The sequence below is a fragment of the Athene noctua genome, chromosome 6 (genome assembly GCF_965140245.1).
Source record: "Athene noctua chromosome 6, bAthNoc1.hap1.1, whole genome shotgun sequence".
Classification (NCBI taxonomy): domain Eukaryota; kingdom Metazoa; phylum Chordata; class Aves; order Strigiformes; family Strigidae; genus Athene; species Athene noctua.
This window is the reverse complement of record NC_134042.1, coordinates 35,049,795-35,066,770: the sequence shown is the minus strand read 5'-3', so window position 1 is coordinate 35,066,770 and position 16,976 is coordinate 35,049,795. Positions and strand designations below refer to the sequence as shown.

General features: G+C 35.3%; 1 protein-coding gene across 2 annotated transcripts in view; it reads left to right on the top strand.

Annotated features, from left to right (window-relative positions):
* Positions 1-16,558, top strand: part of TRIP11 (thyroid hormone receptor interactor 11) — a 31,779-nt gene extending 15,221 nt beyond the window's left edge. For both annotated transcript variants that reach the window (XM_074908557.1, XM_074908556.1), the window contains 10 exons: positions 1,254-1,394; positions 1,608-1,801; positions 3,254-3,417; positions 3,733-3,836; positions 4,172-4,271; positions 8,705-8,786; positions 9,588-9,702; positions 10,260-10,382; positions 11,689-11,836; positions 13,836-16,558. In XM_074908557.1, the coding sequence (XP_074764658.1) occupies positions 1,254-1,394; positions 1,608-1,801; positions 3,254-3,417; positions 3,733-3,836; positions 4,172-4,271; positions 8,705-8,786; positions 9,588-9,702; positions 10,260-10,382; positions 11,689-11,836; positions 13,836-14,044 (1,380 nt within the window). In that variant the 3' untranslated portion in view covers positions 14,045-16,558. The remainder of the gene's footprint in view (positions 1-1,253; positions 1,395-1,607; positions 1,802-3,253; positions 3,418-3,732; positions 3,837-4,171; positions 4,272-8,704; positions 8,787-9,587; positions 9,703-10,259; positions 10,383-11,688; positions 11,837-13,835) is intronic.
* Positions 16,559-16,976: the final 418 nt, after the last annotated feature.

Here is a 16,976-nt window from a genome sequence, read left to right as displayed (position 1 = left end):
ATTACAATGAGAAGATTTACTGTCTCAAAGTACAGTTACATTGTGAAAAATAGCTTTGAATTACCATTGGTACTTTTTCTGTTCGTCAGTCTTGTCCACATAGAATATACTAATACTTTACAAATTCACACTCTTAGTATTTTGGGTTTTTTTTATTCTAACTTGTGGAGATCTGCATTGTTGGGCTAAGTTCTCTGTGTTGCATGTCTTTGGCCTGCAGTCTTTCACTCACTGGTGCTTTAGGCTTTCAGTTTCACAAGCATGGATCGTTCGTCTGGACATTTTTCTTTCACAGTTCCTGTTACGCACTTTGTGTTTGCCATGGAGAACTAGGAAGAATAGCTTTCAAACAATTTTGTATTCTCTGTGTGTGTCAAAAGACAACACGACATAGAAAGAGAAGGTTTGCCTGCAGGGTTAAGGTTTTACTGCAAAAAGAATTTTACTATATTCTGTTTGATTAATAAAAATAAATAATTGAAGCTTGTAAGTATTAGTGATAAAAACAAAGATTGGTTTATTTTTATCCAGCGTATTCAATAAAAGTAGCTGCTTTCCAAACAGCATATGAGATAAAAGTTAAAGAGCGTGCTGGAAAATTTTAAATACTGAAAATGCACTCACGTGTACGTGTGAATTCTGTGTATGTGACGTACACTTCTCCTTTATATGCTAATGTAAAGTTGTAGTAAAGTGCACGTAAGTGGGAACATTTACTCGTTGAAATTTGATGTGCAAATGTGATGGACAGTGCTGTGATTCACTGAAGGCTAATCATTGGGTGGGAGGTCACCTTATGGTCTGTTTGCAAAGATTTGTTCATGTGTTTAGTCTTCTGAAGTTCAGACAAGTTGGCCTACCTAGGCTAATGCTTTACATGTGCATTGCCTAATAAATGAGTATCACAGAGAAGAGATTCCAAACACTGGAGGAAAAGTGAAATTTTCAAGTATTAAAGATGTGTGACACACTACGTATGTAATACATATCTCTCATCTAAAGATAGGTAGGTATCTGTTTGTTCACAACAGTCAATTGTCTTTTAGCAATAACTTTTACTTAGTCTTGTAATATGTGAGTGAAACTTCAATATAATACTTTCCCTCAATTTTTTTTTGTGCTATAGGTCCACAGGTGTCCTGCCGTTTTCCTTGTCAGATCAGTATTGTCTTTACATTCACCTGGGCAAAGACTGTGTCTCCTCTGCTAAAACTGTTTGCCCCATTTGAAATGCTTGTTTGTGTCTTCAACAGGGCAAGACTGGAGAATTGAATCAACTGTTACATGAAGTTAAATCAATGCAGGAAAAGGCTGTTACTTTTCAGCAAGAGAGAGACCAAGTCATGGTAGCACTTAAGCAGAAGCAAATGGAGAGCAGTGCCCTGCAGAGTGAGGTACACCGCCAAATAATTTACAGTTGCAAGAAATGAAGAAGAATAAAAATTCTATCTGTAATATTTTCTGGATTATTTTTGCTAGCAGTCACTTGTAAAAAACATTTATAATTCATACGCATGCAGTATGCTACAATGGGTATGTTTTATGTTGGATTAAATTATTTTTATGGAAGGTGATAGTATGAGCAACTTAAGGTATGTTCTACACAGATACAGCATTTGCGTGAGAAAGAGCAGCGCCTAAATCAGGAACTGGAGAGGTTACGTAATCACCTTTTAGAAATGGAAGACTCCTACACGCGAGAAGCTTTAGCTGCAGAAGACAGAGAGGTCAAGCTAAGAAAGAAAGTTTTGATTTTGGAAGAAAAACTCTTGTCCTCATCTACTGCAGTGGAGAATGCCAGGTAGTCTTTTACTTTATATAGCAGTAGCATTGGCTGTAAATATCACAGTTAGCTAGACTGGTACTGATGGCTTTATTTTACTGAATTACCATTCTATAATATGCTAAGCACTTAAGAAGACAAGAAGATATGACCTTTTGTTACTCTAAATCAGGAAGGTGAATTGAAATACATTTGGTCACTGTTGAGAACTTAAGAATTTGTCCCTATAGTAACAACTATTGAAATCCCAGGTCTTTGACAGTGCTTAGAACTGGAAACAACAAAAATCCCTCAACCCATCAATTTAGTTCTCTGTCAAATGAAAAAGATGGGTTTAACTTACTTTTAAGTCAAGGCGCCATTCAGTTTGAAAAATCTTATTTTATGCACTTGAGTACACAGATGTGACTGTTCTGTTTTGTTAATTGCTTTCAAAACCAAGTATGCATCCTTACTTTATACCTGATACCATGTGAAGTATACGCTGCTGTAAGCTTTTTCCTTTTTAATGTACATATGTTTATAAAACAAGATGTGTTGAAGTTCTCAAGGGTAGCAGAATCTGGGAGGCTAGAGCCAATTGTGGCTTTTTATTTATTTGTCATAATCACATTTTTCAGCCAGAACAATGAAAATCTAAGTATTAAAATTACTCAGTACCTATCTTGACTGCTTTAATATTGTTTTATTTAAAGGAACGTTGGTTACTTTGGGCAAAAGAATTCTCTTTTCATCATATTATATTTGTCCAAATGAACAAGTGTTTTAATAAAAAAAAAAATATGTAGCTGCAGTCTTTCTTTTTTCTTTAAGTGCCAAAGATTCTGCTCTTAATGTTCTCAGCAAACAGATTTCTGAGTTGAGCAGAACTTGTGAATAATTTTGGAGAAAGAAGAGTTGGGAGAAGGTTGTGTAAAAACTGTTAGAATGTTTCTTAATTCTTCATCGAACTTGTCAAATACCTTTCAATAAATACTGCCTATTTCCCAGCTGATATGCACTCTAAAAAGGCTGGCATAGGAGTAAATCACGTTCATAGTATTTTTGCATAATGTGAGGCTAAATGGGGCAGTCAGTGGTCAGTATGGAGCAAGATATACTGAGTTCCTGGAGACTGACTTTAAAAGTAAAAATTATTAGAAAGGCCTATTGATGCATGTAGTAATTGAAGCAATTAGCAAGATACTGGTATTTTTATGGTAAAGATACTGTTACAATAATGAACAACAAAGATTAGTTTCATCTCTTTCTAGTGCCAAAATTTTATTACCAGACATTTAAAATCTCTTGTTAGGTTGGAGTTTTTTTGGGGTTGTTGGGGTTTTTTTTAAGAGGAATTAGGAAAAAAAAAAAATCCTTTTATTAATTGAGCTGAGAAATTAAAGGTGGGCTGTTTTTGCTGCAATTTGCATCACTCCGTGATGACTTCTGTTATTGTCTTCCTAAATAATGTCTTTTATTTTCATTAAGTCATCAAGCTAGTCTGCAGGTTGAATCTTTGCAAGAGCAATTAAACCTGGTATCCAAGCAGAGAGATGAAACCGTGCTACAGCTCACCATCTCCCAGGACCAAGTGAAGCAGTATGCATTGTCACTGGCCAACCTGCAGATGGTACTAGAGCAATTCCAACAAGGTAAGTTTTGTCAAGAAATAGCTAGGACTGCAACAAGTGTTTTCCAGCTGACATAGTTACTACATTCTAGTGCTTTTTAAATGTTAGTTACCTGGTTTCCATTTTGATAGCTTGAATTTCAGATCTATTGTCTTTTTAAAAACTTACAAAAACAATTCTGGCCCTATGAAAACTGATGGTCTATATCCTATTTATGAAGTTTGAATTCCACCTCTACCTCATGAAGACCAGATATGATAATGCTGAGATTTTGTAATTGCGGATCCCAGAAACCGAATCAAGACTCTTTTTTGGTTTGTATTTTTAACCCTTTAGAAGAAAAAGCTATGTATTCAGCAGAGCTGGAGAAACACCAAAAACAGACTGCAGAATGGAGGAAAAAAGCAGAAAACTTAGAAGAAAAAGTTGTATCACTTCAGGTGGGCTGAATAATGAATTTGAACTGTATGAAACTGAATGCAAATTCTCAACTGAATTTTTTATTTCTAACTGCTGTGTTAAGTGTTACTGTCCAAGAATACATAAAGATATGTAATTATTCTCTTTTCCTTGGAAGAGAGGGGGGCAGTAAAACATCAGCAAAGTAGCATTCCTCTGCTGACCGTTGTTTTTCTGGGGATGTTTACAATCCACTTATTCTAAATAACAAGTGATTGAAGTCTCTATATCTGTTATGTTTAATCTGTGTTGCATTAGCGTAACTGTGGTGAACTACCTTGCTTTTCTTTTTGTTCCTTTCCTGCCCTCTATTTAGGAAAGTTTAGGAGAGGCAAATGCTGCACTGGATGCAGCATCAAGACTTACTGAGCAGCTTGACATCAAAGAGGAGCAGATTGAAGAGCTTAAGAAGGAAGGTAACTGGTTTTTTTTATTTCTGCTTAAAACACTTCAGGCATCTGAGGAGGTAGTGTAGTATTCCTGGAAATGTCATCTCTTGTGAGGAAAAGAGTAATTCTATGCCACCTTTTGAGGACTTGTTTATAAAGCAAATTTGAAAAAGTAATTTTACCTTCTGTTAAGATCTGGAATCTTTCTTACACAAAAGCCTTGTGGTAGTTGGGGGTGGGGGATTCCCCCCTAAATACCAAAGTCCTTGATTTAGCCTTGTGTCTTTTTAAAAAGTTTGTGAAATACTGATTGTTACCAGATTTTCCAAAGTAAGTAACTGCCATATTTGACATAGACAACGAGGTAGGAAGAAAGGGTGTGCTGTTGGTAAGAGATGTAGAGGGAACAGCTCTTGCACAGATGTGAGACTGTCTGAAGAGATTATGTGGAAGGTCTTGGACACATCTTTACATAGTATATTTAGATCTCATTTCAAACAAGCTTTCTGATTGCTCATTTAGAATGATACCTTTCATACTGTTCTCAGCTTTAATACTGTAATATTTGATGAATGTCAGTACTTTGGATTTGAAGACAAAACTTGTTCAGATGGTAGTGAAGTTTGCTTGAAGAAACAGTTTTGAAAAGGAAGAATATTTACAGTGAGGGTGGTCAAAAATTGGAATAGGTTGCCTGGAGATGTGGAGTGTCCTACCATGGAGATACTCAAAACCCAACTAGCTGTGGTCCAGGGCAGCCTGCTATAGGTGACACCTGCTTGTACAGAGGGGTTGGACTAGAGGATCTAGAGGTCCCTTCTAACATAGAAGTTTCTCTGACTGTGGTTCTGTGAATGTTCTGGGCTGTGGTTTGGGGTTATTTTCCTCTTTCTGACATCACTAAAACATGAGTTCTATAAGAGATTCATAGCCTTCTCTTTCATAAATACACTTAACAGTAAAACCATAGAAAAGCCTAAAAAGGCAGAATAATCTTTTAGTAAAAACTGATACCATTTCAATGTACTTGGTTTATGGCCTCATGCTATTTAGTCTAATCAAATGGAAAAAAATGAAGGGTAATTTCTATACAGTGTAGTTGAGTATCAAACATCAGTAAGATTTGTAAGCTCAGAGACTCACTTGAAGGTGACAAAATAGCTGTATGAGTAACATAAGGTCACTTTTTTTTTTTTCATTTCTGCATTAATACTACCTTTCACGAGAAAGATGTCATAGCATTAGCTAAAGCAGGATTTAAGACTAGTAATAATTTTGCTGGATTTCTGTACTTAGATGTCAGCCCTAACATGTAATTTTACCTGTAATGTTTTGTTGAACGAAGAGGGAAAGTTACTTCTGTGTATCTAGTTGCATGACAGTTCTGACATGGGTTAACTTATTAACAGTACCAACTACAAAGGGAATATTGGGCTTTTTTTCTTTTTTTTTGTTGTCTTCATCTGCCTTGTTCTCCATTTTTCCAACTGAGTCCTACTTTCTCTTTCCCTCTTTATTTCTGTGGGTCACCATATTTTGATAGCATTCTCTGTTATGGTCAGGCTTTCACTGAGCACATGGAATAAATCTAAAATCAGAGGAAAACTTCTGATCGGTCCCTGAATCGGCTCTAAAAAGGGAGCTTGAAGAGCAGAGGTCTGCTCACTCTCTGTGGTTACTTAACAGCTGTAACTTTCTGTTTTTTCCCCCATGTCCCTGGGAAATTTTTGGATGAATGCCTTTAAGGCTTGCTGGGGGAAGACTTTGAACATCATCTCTGCTGGATGCAGTGGTAACTTGCTCTGAACATATACAACTAATTGCTGCTGTTCAGTTTTAAATTATAATTTGACTTACTGTTGAGATAAATAATATTTTCTTAAAATATACTTGATTATGATCAGATACTCGTGGAAAGTAATTTGAAAGTCTTCATGATTTCAGCAAGAACTCTACAGAAAAAGTTACGACTTTTCTACTACATAATTGAATGTAGATTTAGTTGTGTCTAAGTGCAATTTGGCATCCAAGTAGGCGTCATACAAGGGCTCCCTGAATTTTACAAGCTAAATTAAATTTCTAGCAGCTACCTGAATGTCCAACTAAATACTGATTAGTTTTTTGAATTGACTGATCCATATATCACTGTCTCACTACAGACATTCACTGCAAGTTTTTAAACACCCTGGACTGAATTTAACTTTGGCATAAGCAAATATGACACTGGGGAGCTTTTCATTACTGTTTAATTTTGATTGCATACTTTGCATATGAAAGCAGGAGGACTTTGAACTTTGAGAGAAAACTGAATATCTGTATTTTATCAAGCTATGTTGTATTGGCAAGCAATGTACTTGTTAAAAAAATTTAAAAGGGTTTGTTGCATAAAGGAAACAACACTTTAATGTTGTAGAATAAATCATAATTTTATTGCAAAAAAAGACCACTCCATTTTCTCTATCTACACAAGAAAACATACAATGTCTTACTGAAAATTGGCCAAATACATTCCCAGACACAGTTTTGTTGGCCAAATCTTTTGAAGGATTTCTTTATGGATTTTTTTAGCAGGAGAACTGATTTTAATGGAAAAGTGTAAGATGTACCAGACATAGTTTTCTGTATTGCCATAAATGGTTAACAAATTACTGGAGACTGTTGTAAATGTCTGGTTTAGAGCAGTCCATGCTGAATTTTGGCTCAGGTCTTCTTTGTTATTCAGTCTTTTCATACACAAAGTCCTTTTCAACTGTAAGATTCTATTTTAGGAGGAAATATTCAATTTAAAAAACATGGTTAATGATAGAGTAGTATAGTCACTGTGGATGGAATATAGCTCTGTAGTTGTCTTTAAAAGTTGATTCTCTTTAATGTAAAATATTTTTGCCCGGAAAAAATAGAACACTACAGTAACATTTAAATTATTAATACATTTGTTTTAAAATTAATCATGTGAATAAAAATTGAAAAGGAAACTCTCTATTGTCTTGCTTTGTAGAGGAATAGCAACAGCATGAGATTTACTTGAAACTTATTTTTGGATGCTGCTGGTTTCTTTGTGTCATTAGTAGTTTAACTTCTTTAATTCCCTTTTACTCTGTGGAGACCCAAATAAAAACTCAACTTCCACATATGCTCCTACAACTGTTAGCATTCCTTAATTATACTGCAAATATTTTCCTTCAAGTGTTGGGGTCCTATATAAGCAGATTTACAAAGTATCATAATTTTAAATTTAAACCTTGAAACTATGGATTAATTTTTCTGTGCCTTCATGCTGGTGTTTTGGGAGAGAGGAGTGCTGAAGAGCAGTCACATTATTGGAATGGATTTCAGTGCATGTGGATGTAGTTGTCAGAAGATAAATGGGCAAGAGTGAATATAATAATATCATGCCATAGCTCCTTTTAATGAAATGGACTACTACATTTGTAGCTCCCTCATTAAATACTCAGATGTCATGAGGCTCAGGTGTGCAGGTAGTAGATAAATCATTGATTAAGGTCAGGAATTTTGGAAAGCTGAAAAGTTATAGGACTAGTGAACACAGAATTTAAACTCCTCTCTTAATCTTCTAATAGTTTCTGGTTTGGGTTTGTGGAGAGGAAAAATAGGATCCTTTGTGCAGGCCAAGAATGACATTATTGGTGTTAAAATCTGTAGATAAACCAATTTCATTACAGCCATACAGAACAGTATCAGAACCCGGAGTCAGCGTGCGAAAAAAGGCAGAAAATCTTTGTAGTGACGGCGCACTCCTAGACAACCTCTGGTTTATGGTAGCTGTGGAATTTAATCTCTGCCATTTTTAATTGAATGTTTGTATTCTCAAAAGTATGGGGAATCTTGCATAAATCTCTGCAGAGCCTTTTTTGCCAGTATACTGAATCATCAAACACAGCACTGGCTCTAGGATGCATTAGTGTGTCCCATGTGCTGTTTCAAGAGCATGCATTGGTTAGCAGGAGCAGGAAAGGGCCAAACAGAAGAGGCCCACAACAAGTTTACTGATGTTGCTCTGCTGGCCAGTAATTCTCCCGGGAGACTGGAGAACTCTTAAGTACTTCAAGGCTTTAGCAACCTCATAGGTAGAGTATGCAGAGGAGCTGGGTTTAGGAGATATTTGTGATTAGGTACTGAGATCAAAAGACCTGATACCAACATACAGTTTGTTCAGATTATGAAAAAGATTGCCACCACAGGGCTGTAGACCTTGAACAAGAGTTTCTTTCTACCTCTGTATTCTACTTGTTCCAGAATTATGTTCCAGAAATTTTAGCTTATGATTTCAAATAATAATCACATACTAAGTTGACACATTTTATTAAAAATCAAACTGATTTTTATTTTTGAAAAAGCACTATTAATATCTTTTTATTTTAAAATGTGTGTAATAAGTTTTGCAACAAAGATGCAAAGTTTCAATTTTTGTTTAATTGCTGTGACATAACATTTTATAGGTGAGATCAGAAGAGAAATGTTAGAAGATGTACAAAATAAACTAATGAATTTTATGAACAGCACAGAAGGAAAAGTGGACAAGTAAGTCTTTATTGAAAGACTGGGTATACATTTTTGGCTTTTATTCCTCACAGTGTACGGATGTGTTACTAACAGTTGCAAGAGTAGTGCAGAACTGGGCTTTTATATGTGATCTTGTAATTATACTTTCACTATTTTGACATTTTTCAGTTGCTTTGGTTGTAAATAATAACTGATTAGTAGAACTGGTGTGTATGTAAATTTGGATTACTGGTATTAAGTAGAAGCACACTTCAATAGCATGAGCTCTGCAATTGGAGATGAGGGTTCTTAATAAATGTTATATGTCTAAGGTGTGAACTTTCATGTAGCTACCATCACCTGGATATTGTGTAATCTCTCTTTCTTGGTCTTTTTTCTTTCTTTTTTTTTTTTTTTTTTTCTTCTCTTTACCCATTAGAACTGAAACAAAGATAGGCAAATGGTATTTCTTGTCCCATTCCTTATGTCTTGATTTGGGACTGCACATAAGTATCTGTTTAAATACTCTCCTGAGTCAAGATCTTAGAATAAACATTTTATCTGATTGTAGTACTTGCATCAAAACCTGGTCATGTAAAATTCAGTTTCACCATACTACATGCAATATTTCTAATACTATCCAAATTGACACTTGCTGTATATGTTATAACTTTGTAGGTAAAGGAAATTGGTGAAGTTACCCTTCTAGTTCCTTGTATTAGATTTGTTTATTTGGATTATTGTAGATTAGGCAAGAGTATGAGGAATAAATGCATCAATATTACAGTATCAGCTGTTACGTAAGACCAAGTTATATAACAAACTTCCTTTGTTCTGCAGGGTCCTGATGAGAAATCTCTTTGTTGGACATTTTCATACTCCAAAAAATAAACGTCCTGAAGTGTTAAGGTTAATGGGAAGTATATTGGGAATAAAAAAGGAAGAACTAGATCAGGTAATACTTTGCAGAAAACTAGATTTCCTTATTTTATTTGCAGTATCCTTACCTGAAAATAGAACGACTTGCTGCTAGACTAAATGTGACTGTCCCTGTAATTTTTGTGGGGGAAGTATGTGTTTTGTTCTCTCATGTGAATTCACTCTAAATGGAGGACATGCTGATCTTAATGGAAACTTCTGATAACATTATTTTAATACAATGGATCTCATTTTGCTGAGGAATGCTAATGTAGCAAGGAAGGGATTTAACTCTGTGCTGTTGTGTATAATAGCTTTAATATTTCAGTTGTAGAAAAGTAAGACAGTTTTATATGTACCACTAGGTACTGTGAAGAATGCAGGGTTTATTTTTCAATAAAGAACTAGGTTTTTAGACTGCTAGTCTTTGGGAGGCAGAGAATAAGGTTTTGACAGTAATTAAAGTTTTTATTGATCTGTAGGATTCCCACATAGTTATGGTGAATAAATATAGTGAGCAGTTTTGCAGTTTCTTTTACCTCCTGCTTTATTTTTTGTTTCCTAACTTCTTTTTTTAAAAAAAATATTTTCTAGTTACTGTCTGAAGACCAAAGAGGAGTTACGAGATGGGTGACTGGCTGGCTTGGTGGAGGAGCTGGGTCAAAGAGTGTCCCTAGTACACCTTTGAGGCCAACTCATCAGAACATTTTTAATAGTGTAAGAAGTAATTGTGCATTCTCTATGTTTGAGTGGAAGAAACGGGACAGTTGCATATTAATGCTGATGTTTAGCTCCTCAGCATATTGAGCTTCATTTCCTGATGCTAGTGTATCTTACATTATTTGTTGGTTTTGTGCAACTGCTTTGGCATAAGGTTTTTTCCTGCACTAAGTAAGTGTGTAGGCATTAATGAAAATTATACAATACTGTTAGGCTAATACAGAAATCCAATTACTGTTCTGCTGCTTCCTGGGATCACTGACTTCTTACTGGACTTTATCTTGTAACCTGACATTGCCGGGGGTTAAATACATGTGGGAGTCTGGAATTCTGCAATACTCAACAGCACAGAAGACCGTGACATCGTATTTTGATGACTATGTTCCCATATGTCCTTTAAGTTTCATTTGAAAAGCTTTCTCAGCTGTTGCAGCTAGTGCCTCTTATGTACAGCATATAAAGTTAGTATTTTACACTTTCAAATACTGTAAGGCAGCAGTTACCATAACATGGTCCATGGGATCAGTTAACCTATGGAACTTTCCATTTTGCAGACCAGTAAATAATGCACTCAAGGATAGAGCATTGAGGGATTGGTCTTTTTGGATTAACTTTGGTTTTTTGCTCATTGAGCTAGAAAAGCATGTTGAGAATTGATTCCTGTAAATTATCTTGAACTGTAGGGATTGAGTTTTGCACACTAAAATAATGCAGGCACTTAGGCCACCAGAGGATTGTAGTCTGATTTAACTACAGACATAAAAGAGGAAAATGAATGCTTTTGTATCTATAGTGCAGGCGTTAAAAAGCAAATTTTATCTTGTGATGCTACTGACACCTTAATCATTCCTATGCTTCCTTTTTTCCAAGACTTTTTGTAAAATAAGCAAACAGTGGGTTTTAAGAGAAACAGTTTAAGTTTTATGTGTTTCTGGAAGAGTGATTTGCTTGTGCATGGACACAGGAAATGGTGTCATGTCAGTAGCAGCATGGGATTCTTGAAACAGCTGGCTTAAATCAGTAATGGAACCATGGTGGAAGTATATGTTATCTTGAGTTTATCAGTTTCACATAAATACCACATATTGAGACAACAAAAAACTGTGTATTTTGAAAATAAGTTCCATTGTCACTCACTAAGGACTACTTAATACCAAGTACTAAGTACTTAGTACTATGTACCACTACAAAATTTTTTGGAGGCTTTTGACAGCTTTGTTTTTTGTGTGTATGTATGTATTTTTAACTTTCATACTTTTCAACAGAGCATCAGTAAAATATCATAACTAGTAGCCTCTTGTAGTCTTTTTCAGAATTGTTTGTGAAATTCCTCGAAACAGAATCTTGCCCAAGCCTTCCTCCACCCAAGCTCTCTGTTCATGATATGAAGCCTTTAGGAGCAACGGGAACTGGTAAAACTAGCAGTACTCCATCCAACAGTCAAATGCAAGGTAACATTTGAAGGAAAGTTTTCATCTTTACACAAAACATAAATAAAGGAAGAATTTTCAAGGGGATTTCAGTGATTCTGTGCTTCCTCACTTGTGAACTACGAATTTGATTTCTTCCCTCTATTTCCTAATTTCTCTTCTCTTTTTTTCTTCCCCCACTTCTCCTTTCCACTGCATCTATACCCCACTTCCTAAAATCTCAATACAGAAGAGTAGGGGAACCAAATTCCCTGGAATTTGGAAAGGCTTTAACAGCACTGTTAGAGCCAAACAGATGCTGTGCAGACAACTCCATATGGTATATCAGTGAACCCAGCCCTGATTTTCAACATCCCTGTCGATCAGCTTGGGTCTCACTGAGTGAAGAATGCAAGTTTTACCAACCTTGTAGTGCCTCTCTGGTATGTAAAACCTGGTTGCTCAGAGAGGACTGAAGTAAAATCAGTTAAGTATATATGGCCTGATTTGAAACCTCTGTAAGCTGTGCATGAGTGTTAACTTCGATTTTTCTAAGGCAAAGTACAATTATGCTTAGGTTATGCATGTTGAAATTAATGCACTTTTGTCTAAGTAATGTAAGATCCAAATCTTCAGTTTAACTGATCCAGTTTTTACTTAATTTTTGTACGTGTATTTAAGGCTTACCTTAATACAGTCCTGACGATTTGAAGAAGCTTATTTTGATTGAAACTTCCACCTGTAAACTCAAAGAAAAAACAACAAGCAACCCCAAACCCCTATGTATTATATAGATCTACTAAGAGATATATGTGATTAAAAAAATCCTCTTTCCATTCGCCTAAAGTAGTTGGATATTACAAATGTCTACTGCGAAATACCAGTTTATCTCTGGAAGCAGGATTAATTATTTTTTTTAATAAAGCCAAATTAAATGTAATTTTTCTTTTCTTCCTTGTAGTGTACAATAATATAATAGGTGAAGTACCTATTTTATTTGGCAAACTATTTCCTTGTCTGAAGGAACTAAATTCTTGGTTCCTTTTATCCATTCAGGAGCTAAACTGCTGGCTTGTAAAGCTAGACACCCATTATCTATATCCTTTTAATTGTTTGGGTGCTTGTAAGGTTTTCTTGTTCCTATAAATAAACCATATGGTAGCATTTAATTTCTGGACCCAAATGTTGGTGTAATGTTCACACAGGAATGCATTTGTGAGAATTAGGATGTTTACATAATGAAAGACCTTTTTTAAAACAAATGTGAATAAAATCACGTATCCGAATCATTAGCATGATATAGAAATGTCAGTTTAGTTTCTGCTCTGCATCTGATGTAGGAACCTTGAGAACAGGTTACATCTGGAGCTGAGTGAGGGTTTGATGGGGGAAGGTGAGGAAGGGCAAGTTGATTGTTAGATTTTTAAAAAATAGTTTATAAAAACTAAAATTTTGTTGGAATTTGACTAATGAGTGAACATTGAGTTTTGTCTCAAGACTAATTGTGGCTTGCTGTCCGTGATACTTATTTACAGGGGTTTTCTTGGGGCTGACCCTGGGGAAGCTGTGCCAGTACACCATGGGGTGGGAAAACTACCTGTGTCCTGCCTTGTAGTGCCTGAAGTGAACCTGTTGATGTTGCCTGTCAGAGTTGTATAGAATCTTTTGTGCAGCCTGAGATGTTACTGAATTTGAGCTGCCAGCAAGTACAGTGTGGTTGGCAGGTCCTGGTAGTGCCCTGATCTTTTAAGTCAGTCTTGTAACTGGTGGCCTGAAGTGCAAACATAGGAATTGTTCAGCAAAAGAAACAGTGGCAGATGAGATCCAAGATGAGAGAAGACAGAATGAAAGTCTTTGATAGCATCTACAGTCCATGGCAAGAAGATAGGATTTTTATGTTGCAAAAGTATTAAGCAATTTTAGAACTTGTTTGTGAACAAATGCTGTAAAATTGGGTAAACTTACAAATGGTTTCTAACAAAGGTTTTCTGTTGTTGGGTTTTGGGTTTTTTTGTTGTTTTTCTTTTTTCTTACATTTCAGATTCTGCAGTCTCAGGAGTGAGCAGAAGACCAGATACAAGTCCATTTTTAGCACCTCGATCTGCAGCAGTGCCTCTCATAACACCTGCCAGTAGTTCTGGACATCTGCTTATGAAACCTATTTCTGATGCGTTGCCTACTTTTACACCACTGCCAGTGTCCCCTGATGCTAGTGCTGGTGCTGTACTAAAAGACCTCCTAAAACAGTAAATGATCGTGTATCAGTATGATGATAGTAGCACTTTAAGGAAGATGCTAACACTATGCTGTATATAATTTACCACAATGAGGCCTTCTGTAAAAAGTCATGTACTTGTTTGCAATTGTACCTTGCTTTTCTTTTAATTACGAACTAACCTGTTCTTTGGAAATTCTAAAGGTGGCATGAATAACTGCCTTCTTTGTAGCAGGCATTCATTTTGGGTGTTGGTTAAATGTTAAACTGAGAAAAAGAAAATCTGTCTAGTTACTAGATTGTCATAAGACAAATAGCAGAATTTTTAAACCTCAGTTATACTCTGAGTTGTTTCAGTTATTCCTAGACAGCATTAACTCTTTAGTATTGAGATCCATTTTTACATTAAAACGATCTGCCATTGGCAGTGGGTCTTCAAGAACCAGAACTTAAAAACAAAAATTTTAAAAATCTCCAGCCTCAAAAATTATCTTATTTGAGGTGTTCAATTAATGACACAAAGTCCAAAGAATAAGACTATGAGCGTATGGGAGTGTAATTATTGAGCAGCTGCAGTCTTCCCACACACGATTTATGACATTTACTTAATGTACACTAGGACGTGTATCTCTTATTTACAGGATTGGTCACATTTGGGGGCAATTTGAGACACGTTAATCTCTTTTTGTGCAATAATTTATTTTTTTTTTCCCCCTCAGACCAGTAGCTGCTTTCAGCAGTCAAACCCCATGAGCACTAAGGAGTTAACTGTGGAAGTGAGTGCTTAGTTTTCTGGAGGCATCTGTGTAATGAAGAGTGGGTAACTGAGCAAAAGATAGGTTCACATATATAAAGATACTGTACTGTATGGTCTAAGATGTATATTTGAGAGACTTTTTATCTTGCAGGATTTTGTAGATCCAAATACAGGCTTAAAGTTTGAACACATGTATAGACTTTAAAGGGAAGATGCTTAATTATCTCAAATGTGTAAATAGGTCTTTGTAAAACCAAGACCAAAGTCAATTACTCTGTAAATTTTGCTGTGATAACTTGTACACTTTCTTTGTCAGGTAGAGAATGAAGTTGAATACTAAAGCATAAAAGTAATCTTGCAAAAGTCATCTTCATAGTCAATCTGAGATGAAACATCTTCAGTTTGAAGTGTATAATTCCTAAATCTTTTTATATGCTATTCGTTGTTAAGTCAGTGTTAAGATAACTTGTGCAAGTTCTATATTAGAACTGTCAACCTTCTCATTTTCATTAAAATCCTGGATTAAATTGTTGTAAGAGTTATATTTAAATAAAATAAATTACTGAAACTTGTACAGTGTCAACCAAAATAACGCAAGAGATATTTGCATTTATTTATGTAGAGGTCAAATAGTGAATTTCTTTTGTTGCCTTGAAATCTAAAAGAGTATTTTTAATTACTGTATTTACCTTAAGAATTCCTTGAGTCCCTTTTCTCCAGTATGTTAATGTTTCATTGAAGACTTCTGCAAATTTTGAAGTTGATAGACTATATAGAATTTGTTTATAATGGAGTAAAAAAAATAAAATAAAAAGTAATTAATCTGGCAGCTTGCTTTCTGAAAGGATAGCAGCCACACATACTATACCAAAGTAAATTCTGCATTACGTAATAAATGTAATGAGAATTTGAAATTACCTCTGCTGAGAACATTTAAATTTGGTACTTCCTATGTACATCATTTAAACTGGACTGGAATAGGTACCTGTTTTTTCTATAACAAATATAAAGAAAACTGAAATCAAATGGCTTCTGTGCAGTCTCTCTTGTTCTTGTAGTAATGTCTATTTACGGATATATAGCTGCTTTAGAATAAAGTTGCCTTTTGTTGAGCCGAAGCAGAAGGAATCGTTTTAAGTTTTTAAAAACTATGTGACACACATTATAAATTAAAAACGGACTGATGCTGCTCACTATCCTCTGAATATACTAACTGAGCAGATCTTAACTTCTCTGTGCTAAGTTTTTCTTTAATTGCAGAAAACTTAGTATGTACATGTTTCTCTTCCAGGAAGCTTTATAAATGCCAATAAAGTAAGCCGATAAATAGTAAGATGATTTGTTTGTGCATGCTGTAGATCAGCTTCATTTATACAGTAAGCTGTGAGTTTGCGGAGGGGAAATCCCAAACCAAGCAAAGGTTTTGAAGAACTTCAAAGTTCCTCATTAAGCTACTTTGGAGAAAAGAAAATCCTCTACAGGAGAGATAAGACGCTTCTCTCCTTAAGTCCTAGGAGTTCTGTTGAACTATGGAGAAAATCCCCACGGCTTGTGTTTTTGTTCTAGGACTTACTCCACAACTACATTGGTGGAGTTTGTTGCTTTGTTAGAAATCAAATGTGCTTTGTGTTCCAGGCAGTATTTTTCCACTGAAAAGCGTAGAACAAATCATTGCCTTGTTTCTCTGTTTTGCAGACTCTTACGAACGTTCAAGACTTGTTTTTATTAAAAGATTAGCGGATATATTTTTTCCTCTAATTTTTCTTCTGTGTTTACTTTGTGCTTGATAACTGTTTCATATATATTTACCTTACCAGTTTCCCACATGTGAGTATGTGACTCATGTAGTCTATCCTGTTAATTGTGTGAGTCTTTCACAGAGCAGTGGGGCAGGGGAGAAAATTCTCTGGAATTTATGAGCAGGTACAGTAGTTGAACATTTTTGTTCATTTATCTTAATTGTTCTCTTTCACCTTGCTATTGCAAGGTAAAAAAAGAGTATGGTCCTATATTTTGGTCTAACAAACTGTTATCTTTAGTGGTAAGGTAACAGAATTTTAGTAATGAATTAATTTTGCTAACTTGATATAAGAGGGAAAAATAAGGGTTAGGATTTTCTGTTCACTTTAATTTTTTTTGCTGTTCTGTGCTCATTCTGCATTCTGTACAAAGAGAAGGAAGTAACAGGTTGATCTTTCTGTTACTGTAAA